Source organism: Hibiscus syriacus, unplaced genomic scaffold (assembly GCF_006381635.1).
Source record: "Hibiscus syriacus cultivar Baekdansim isolate YM2019G1 unplaced genomic scaffold, ASM638163v2 tig00015905_pilon, whole genome shotgun sequence".
NCBI lineage: Eukaryota > Viridiplantae > Streptophyta > Magnoliopsida > Malvales > Malvaceae > Hibiscus > Hibiscus syriacus.
The window spans coordinates 139,435-148,242 of record NW_024062373.1 but is presented as its reverse complement, the minus strand read 5'-3'; the positions used below and the strand labels follow the sequence as shown (position 1 = coordinate 148,242).

The following is an 8,808-nucleotide window of genomic DNA, read 5'->3' as shown; positions in this document are numbered from 1 at the left end:
ATTACATTTAGGGTAAAGTATATAAATGGTCTCCCAATTATAGAGTGATACTTTCTTGAGTCTCTCAACTATTAAAAGTTACAAAATGATCTTTCAGTTATATGATAATATTTCATTGAGTCTCTCGACTATTAAAAGTTACAAAATGATCACTCGATTATTCATATGTTCCAAACTCGTCATTTTCTATTAAAAAACTGACGGTCATCTGAACTGAACATTACCCCTATTAACTGTGATATAATAAAATTATATTTTAATGATGTCTTCTAACACTATCATTGCTTTCAAGCACTAAGTCGGCAACATAATGTTTCAAGCAATAGCTCGACAACATAATATAAACGGAGAATAAATCCACAAAATACAACTCAAACAATTCTATGATTAGATTTTATAATATAACAATCAATAAATTAACGTCTAGACCGTTATTTTTTTAACGAAAAAAAGATAAGTTAGGAACATATAAATAATCAAATGATCATTTTATAACTTTTAATAATCAAACAATTCAACAAACGTTTAATAGTGATGAGCCTCAATAATCGCCCTATTTTGTTGTCCTGCTAAATACAGGTTGACATTATCGTTACATGACTAAATTTGCTAACTAGTGTGTATAACATATGGAATTATTATTTCTCGATTATACATACATAGATAACATATTAGACGTAGGATACAATTTACAAAACCTGATCAATTTTCACACCACCGCACAGTGGGAAATGCAGTTAACCTACCTACATGCCTGTTTTCAACCACATCAAGAACCAAATATCCTAGTCATCTCCATGTTCCCGTGACAAGAACCATCAACATCGTAATAATGAAAATGACGATAACAAGAACCGACAGGGAGCTCGAGTGATGATGATGCTGCGTAGCAGCTGCGTTTGATTGCACTGATGGACTCGTTTCGCTGCTACCTTGTTCACCATCCTGCTTCACCCTCTGTCTCAGCTTTGTAGAAGATTCTTCAGCAATATCCTCTACCCCATCGACATTGAATGGTTGGTTCTCTTCCTCTAACTCATCATCAGAGCTACAAGTCTGTCCTGTAGCAGCTTCTGCTTCTGTGACCTGCATTGCAAGCATTTAATGGTTTCCTTCAATGAACCATCATTACAGTCGACCTTAGCCAAAAAATGAAAAGAAAGGCATGATAAATTCACTTCAATATGTCAAGTCTCAAAAGTAGCTTTTCATGGTTACACTACCTCACTTAGAGCAGACTGAACTTCTTCACCAGGGCTGGCACTTCTACTTTTGCTATCATCAACACAACCTGCAGAAACTTTCGTCAGCCCATAAGAGAGTTTCTTTTGTAGGCGTATTCTTCTTGGTGCTGTGCCCTGATTTACAGCGCTATCTAAATTTGTTCGTTGCTGAGGTCCACGGGACTTAATCCTGATTCCGGTCCCAAGGTTTTCAAAATTTGACTGTTGCTGAGGCTGGAAGGCTCTATTCTTTATTCCAGTTGTTCCACCAAGATCACCAGCATCATTGTTATAACTCTTCAGATTGGCTAATTGTTGCAAATAATTAATATTACCCATAGCAGAATCAGTGGAATAAGTTGCTTGGCCAACTGAATAATTTCCGAGATCACCAATGTCTCCCCTTCTACTTTGGTCATGAAGTTCTGTTTGAGCACAGCTAGGTTGGAAGGAAGTTTGCATTTGCAGCATTTTAGCGTCTTCATCACTGTATATGCCATTTTCTTTTAGATAAGAGGTTTCGGGTGAGATGAATAAACCATCAGACAAGGGCATCCCAGTTCCAGGAAACGAACTCTCCTGACCATTCAATTCAGTACAGAGGTCATCATGGTTATTGAGGACTGCATCCAACAATGAGAAAGATAAATCTTGTTCACTGGACCCATCCTGGAACTTATATCTGTTTTGATCGTGGCCGAAATCATTTTCATATGGAGAATCCATGCAGAGTGGCAGATCATCAAAAAAATACAAGTTCATTGGCGAGAAGACTTTGTTGTCAATTTCACCGAAAGTAGGCTCACACAAATTCGAATTGTCTCCCTGAAGTGGAAATTTCTGTGTTAAAAAAAAACAAGACAATGGTCCCTTATCAATAATCACAAATTCACAATATAGTCCACAAATCAATGACGAATGCAACAACGACAAAATATAAAGATAAAACATCCACTTCACACCTCTACCATAGTTTCTTCAACAGCATTATCTTCTGCATCAGAAGTCATATGACTATTGCAGCTGCTGTCACATGTTACTTGACTATTATGCATTAGGTTATTCGGCTTTTGAGCTTGTGTATCCGATGACACTGTATCTTGGAGAAGATCCGATGAAGTATCATCAGGAGAAGACTTTGTCATGGCAGGCGAATACCAAGGTTGTTCTACTTCATCATCCTTCCCAATATCATTCCTCTCTTCAGGCTTATGAAACAATTTATATAGGACAAAAGCACTCTGCAAGGAAGAAAATCCCAAAGTTACAGAGGACAAAGCCATAGCAAAACTTATCAAGGCAGTGATAGTATTTGCAGCAACTTCATCTAAAAACAACTGAACACTAAATAGAAAACCTGGCCAGGGCTGGTGCCATCAAGGTCCTTGGTCATGGGGCGATACTCGTGCATGATCCAGTTAGTTCGTTCACCCTTGGGAGCACGGCCCTTGTAAAAAACCAAGGTCTTCTTCATGCCGATGAGCAATTTTTTCGACTTGATGGTTCGATCCTTGCCGGTCGCTTTCCAGTAACCTTTATCAGTTGCTCTGTTGAAGCGGTGGACATTCGGATACTTCCTGTCACGGGGACAGAAGAAGAACCACTCCGGATCATCCGATTTTATCACAGACAGTCCTGAATTCAATACAAACCATCCCAGATATAAAAAATCTAAAAACAATTGATAAATTTGGAATATTAAACATTCTCGGCACACTGAAGAGGAATTTCCCCCACAAAAGGAATAAAATTAGGTTTTACCGGAAAATTCCAGCAGCAAAAAAAAAGCAGGAATCAAAATTTATGAACTAAACTATTGGGAATAAAAGAATTGAAGCTGACGCTTAGGCTAAGACTAAGGCTAAGGTATCAAAGATTCAGTCCAATCGTTCAGCAAATAATTTCTTTCTTTCAGAACTAAATTAAACGCAAAACAAAGAACGGTTTTTAAATTAAAAAAAAATACCAGGTAAATCCCAGGGCTCCCATTTGCAGACATCAATTTCGGGAATGACCTCGACCTCGGAATGACGACCGTTGATCTTCAATCTAAGGTAATTATTGATGAGCTCTTCGTCGGTCGGCCTGAATCTAAATCCTAAAGGCAAAGTTTTCATAGTCAAAATTCCCATCTTTTTTCACACTTTTGCAAAACCCTAATTTCAATTTCTATACTTAATCAGAAGACTGCTTTCTTTCTCTTTCGGCTACTTCGTTTTCCTACTATATCTTTCCTCAGCTATATTTGTGGATGGATTCCGTCTCGTTGCTTGTCATGTGACTCTCACGTACCTTTATGCGTCCGCGTTGCTTTCCCATTCGCCCGCAGATTGATCTCAAAACTTAACATTATTCTAATTAAACCCTTAAAATATAAGTATTATATCAATAAAGTCCTCCTAATTACTAAAAATTTGAGTTATTTGAATTTTATTTGATAACCCGATTTAAATTTAATTGTTTTTACTCGAGCTTATAAAATCATAAATTAAACTAATTTTTATTTAATTTTTAAATCAAATCGAGTCAAAAAAAATGAACAACGGCAGGAAGACTATGGTGGGAAGCTTGGATTTGGTAAAGGTGCAGAAACATATTAAAAAAATTTGAAATTTTGTTTACAAGAAGACTTATAATTAGTATTTTATCTTAAGAGTTAAAATAAAAACTATATTGTTCTATAAAAGTGTTTCAGTGATTAAAATTTAACAAAATGATAACGTAAGTGATCAAAACTTTTCTTTTTAATTTGATGAGAAAAATATGCAAATATTACTTTTGTTAATGTAAAATTAGTTTTAGATTTAACCTTTCTTCTCTTCTTTTTAGAACAATTTCTATCTAAGAAAGGTGAATAGGAATTTTGCTCCTAATATGTAATGAATTTATAATCCACGGACGAAGCTATATAGGGGTTAGGATGGGTTATTTCCTCTCCTAATATTTTTGGTATAATAAAACTTTAGATCTTTTTTAGTTTAAATATTAATCAAATAAGATCTTTCCCCCTCATAACTTTTAAATATAAATATTTAATAGATTCAATCTTTTGATATAAAACAATTTTGTCTCCACAACATTTGATCCTAGTTTCGTCCCTATCACAACCTAAGAAAAAAGAAAAATGTCAACTGAAAACTTTTAACCATATACTCCGGGAAGATTGTTCACATATTTGATTTCTTAAAAACTGATATTGTAGACGTCCGTTTTTGTCTGTGTCTACATTATTATTATTATATTATTATTATTATTATATTATTATTATTATTATTATTATTATTATTATTATTATTATTATTATTATTATTATTATTATTTATTTATTTACATGTGTTACACTATTTTATAGGCCAATCCAGGCCCAACAAATGAAACCCAATTCAATTACAACAAATACCCAAGCCTACCCAAATCCAGCAAGCTGGAGCCCAGACCCGACAAACTTCAAAACCGACCCGAAAGGGATCCTAACCGGCCCAACAACTGACCCAACACTACTAGGGTTTTACCCTATCTCCTCAGTCGCCTCCAGCCGTCAGATCTGGAGGATGATCAACGACCCAGATCGTTCAATCGATTATTAGGGTTTTTTACCCTAAACACCATCAGTTACTGCTAATAAGGAGATCTGGACCGTCTGATCTCGTGCATGTAATGCATGCCCCGGCCCTGGACTTCCTTCACCGGGTGAGTTGCCGACGATAAGTCCCGAAGCTGTCGTTTCATCAAGTTTGCCAGACAGAGACCTATTTTACTCCCACCAGTCAAAATATCATATCAACAGAAAAAAAAAGAATAGAGAAGAAAATCCAAGAAATCTCGAGGGAGATCTGGATCTGTCATAGGTCAAAATAGGGTAATGAAATCCTATTTTTTATCGGGCAGCAGAAAAGGGATCAAAGAGAATATAAAAAGACAGAAGTAAGAGAGTGATTGGGGGAGGAGTAGAACCAAATAGAACAAAAAGAGGAACTAGTTCGAAAAAAAGAAGAAATCTAAGAGAAAAAAATATTAGATTCGAACCACAACCAAATGAAAAAAAGAAAGAGAAAATAAGAAGAGAGAAAATGAGAATCTTACCGAGGGTTCGGAGCATTGAGCAACCCAAAAGTTGTCTTTTTTCAAATCGTTCGAGAGGTAATATCTAGATCTAGGACGAGGGGTTTCGATTTAGAGGAGTAGGCTTGGTTTAGGGTTGAAGGTAAGGAGGGGCTTCTTTTGGGGGTAGTTGCGTCACTCCAGCCGCCGTGCGCCACCGTGTCGGTGTGGGGCGGCACTTTCTTCCCCTACGAGAGGAGTTGAGAGAGTTCACAAAACTCTATTTCCTCTGGTTTTTTGAGATGCGAAGCAAATGACGTATTTGAGAAAGAAAACCTTGTTTAGGCTTAAATACACAGCATGAAACGACACCGTTTCGTATCCCCTTTTATGTGTTTTCTGGTTATGGTCTAATATCTATTTTAGTCCTTTCATGTTGTAATCTTATCAGTATTTATCATCGGGTTTAGGGGTAAATACCACTTTGGATCCTCACACCTTTGTAATTTCATTCTTCAATAAGTTAATGAAATTTTATTTTGAGCACTTATGTTTCGGTACTTATGTTTTAGTCATTTTATTGTTTTTTGTGTATTTTTGTTAATATTTGAATTTGGCCATGGTATTTGTAAATATATCATTTTAGTCACTGTTTTACATTTGGTTTATTTATGATTTGGCCTTCATGTTTTTGTTTATTACAGTTTAGTCCTTTATATTTTCTATGAGTTATTTTCATTTTCATTACATGTGTTATTTAATATTTGCAATATGGTTCTAGTTTATTTGTAAATATTGTTCAGTCCTTCAATTTTTTGTTTTTATTATTTTAGCCCTTTAAGTTTTTGTTTTTGTTGTTTTAGTCCTTTAAATTTTTGTTTGTGCTATTTTTAAGTTTATGTTTTTGCTATTTTAGTCTTTTAAGTTTCTATTTTTACTATTTTTAGTCCTTTAAGTTTTTGTTTTTTCTATTTTGGTCCTCAAGTTTCTATTAATCCTATTTTGGTCATTTAAATTTTTTTATTGTTCTATTTTAATCCCTTATAAATGTATATATTTAACATGTATATTTTTAGGTATAACATTAAATAAATGTTATTATTTTATGTTGTAAATAATTTATTTTACATTTCTCATCGCATTTGTTTCTATTATATTTCCTTAAATATTAATATTATTTGAATATTGCAAGAACACGTAAGTGTAGAATGAGCGTGGAAAATATCACTGGGTCAAAGTGATGCGATTCAATATGGCATTTTAACGACATGAGAAATTAAAATAAAATATCATTTATTTTTACTAATTAATATGTTTCTATTCAAATGGTGCAATGTATGTTTCAAAACATCAATTTGTTTATTTTATGCAAATGACGATTTTCAATTTATATTCGAATTGTAAATTTTTTAAAATCAATGAGGATGAAATATTATTTAACAATGAAAAATAGTTGAAATAACTTTTCTGACAGAGGATTGCAAATTTCACGATTTTTTTATCGAGTTAAAGGATTTTTCTTTAAATAGTTAATTTGAAGCAAATTAATTATATTTCAATAATTGAATTATATTTTAACTATATATTTGATTCATGATTTCCACCATTTACGACAATGTATAAGCGACACGGTAACAATTTTGCGCACTGTGGGGTGCTAATCATTCCCCACGCGTAACCGACTCTCGAACCCGTTTTAATCGAATCTTTGTAAACGCATACCATCTTTTTGTCTTAAAAATGATTTTTCTTAAAATTGTTTTTAAAAGACTTTTTTAGGTATTCGACCTACCTAACCCAAAGGTCGATGGCGACTCTATCTAATTTATTCCAAATCAATTAAAAATCCGACAATTTTTTAAATTAAAGTAGTAATTTTTTTTTAAATAATATTTTAATTATTTTTTATCAAAAAAATGGTTATGACATATATAATTGTTCAAAATTCAAATTCGATAAATTACTTTTACCATGGTGCAATTTGAAGAAAATTCATATGAAATCCATGTATAACCGAATGAAAACAACCCTATACATATATACAAAGGAGTTTGGCAATGGGCCCAACTCCATGACCCAATGTAGCCGAAAGGGGGCCGAGGATGAAGATGAAAAGAACCCCAGGTCTATTTTCAATACGACTGTCCGAAAAAACAAAATTTACAAAATAGGGTCATGAGACTTTTAATTTGAGATATACGGTATTTTTTTATAGTGTATGGAATTTATCATCTTGAAGACTGACATATTTTACATCGGATGTGATAAAAATTAATTAAAAAATTATATTTTATTAGAATTTGTCATTTTAACGTGATGAATTTCTTAAACACTATAATAAATGTCGTAGACTTCAAATTAAAAGTTTGACGATCCTATTTCACAAATTTTATTTTCAGGCTGTCATATTAGGGGGAAACCAAGAACCCCAACCCATTTGAATCTGTTTGATTTATTTGCTCCGAATTGATCGTTTTGATTTGACTCGTATCGTACGCGTAAATTGTTAATCATCAACTATTCATCATTGATTATGACTGTAATAATAATATATTTTGTGAAGTAACCATGACATGGGAGATAATTTAAGTACGAAGATAACATAGAGCCGGGAGAATGGCTGCTTATAGGAGATGGTACTCGAATAAGGCTAGTGATATTACTTGAAAATGAAAGCAGAGACTCCCTCCAATGTGTTTTCAAGTAAATCATAATTACAATGCTAAATCTGTAAAAAAAAAAAATTAAAGTTCCTGTATTAAAATTATAATTTAACATAAACCTTAAAAAAATCATTTTTTGGGACTATTGGAAGAATATAAATACTGATCGAGTGAAATAAAATAGTTTAGAACCTGAAATGATTGTACTCAAATCAAACATAAACCTAATCCGAATGATCTGATTGTCATCTCTTAGGGTTATAATCGATTAATTGAATGGTTTGTAAATTTATTTTATAATAAGATTTAATTATGTAATAAAAAGAAAATTAATATTTAGAATTTAAAATAAAAAATGAAAGCTTAAAAAAGAAAGTAGCGGATCAAGGTAGTACTAGTGAGTGATGTTCGTAGTATGGTTTTTAGAATCGGACTGGTTAACGAATCGGTCATGTTATCGGTTCACTGGTTCAATCGGTCGAATCGGTTCGACCGGTCGAAAGAACCGGATGACGTCATAATTATTTTAAAAAAAATAAATAAATATACCAAAAATATTTAATAAAAAATAATTTTTTATATCACAAGTCATAATCAAAGCAAGTCATAACATATATAAGTTAAAAACATAAAATCAAGTGAAACAAAATAATTCAAATTAACTACAACATAATATTTAATGTAAAACATATTAGATGATAAATATAATTATATAACTATAATTAAAAAATAAATTTGGGGCTAAAAAATCACAACAAAATGATATTGTTTGGTTTAATTTTTTTTAAAAAATAATCACACATGACTAAAAAACACAAAAGAGCATCCCAAAAGTCTAAAGAGAAAATATGAAACAAAACAATCCCACATGGCTAAGAAAC

At 32.7% G+C, this 8,808-nt stretch overlaps 1 protein-coding gene across 2 annotated transcripts; it reads right to left on the bottom strand.

The window, feature by feature from the left end:
• Positions 1 to 553: 553 nt before the first annotated feature.
• On the bottom strand, positions 554 to 3,488 carry LOC120208047 (protein NTM1-like 9). Of its 2 annotated transcripts, none has more exons than XM_039207416.1 (5): positions 3,190 to 3,486; positions 2,581 to 2,858; positions 2,186 to 2,464; positions 1,224 to 2,063; positions 554 to 1,086 (listed from the first exon to the last, which is right to left on the bottom strand). In XM_039207416.1, the coding sequence occupies exons 1-5, from the start codon at positions 3,353 to 3,355 to the stop codon at positions 790 to 792; spliced, it is 1,860 nt and encodes a 619-aa protein (XP_039063347.1). In that variant the 5' UTR covers positions 3,356 to 3,486; the 3' UTR covers positions 554 to 789. The 2 variants fall into 2 exon arrangements, with proteins under 2 accessions (XP_039063347.1, XP_039063348.1); XM_039207417.1 differs by having other exon boundaries at positions 1,010 to 1,086; positions 1,212 to 2,063; positions 3,190 to 3,488.
• Between the last annotated feature and the right edge of the window lie 5,320 nt (positions 3,489 to 8,808).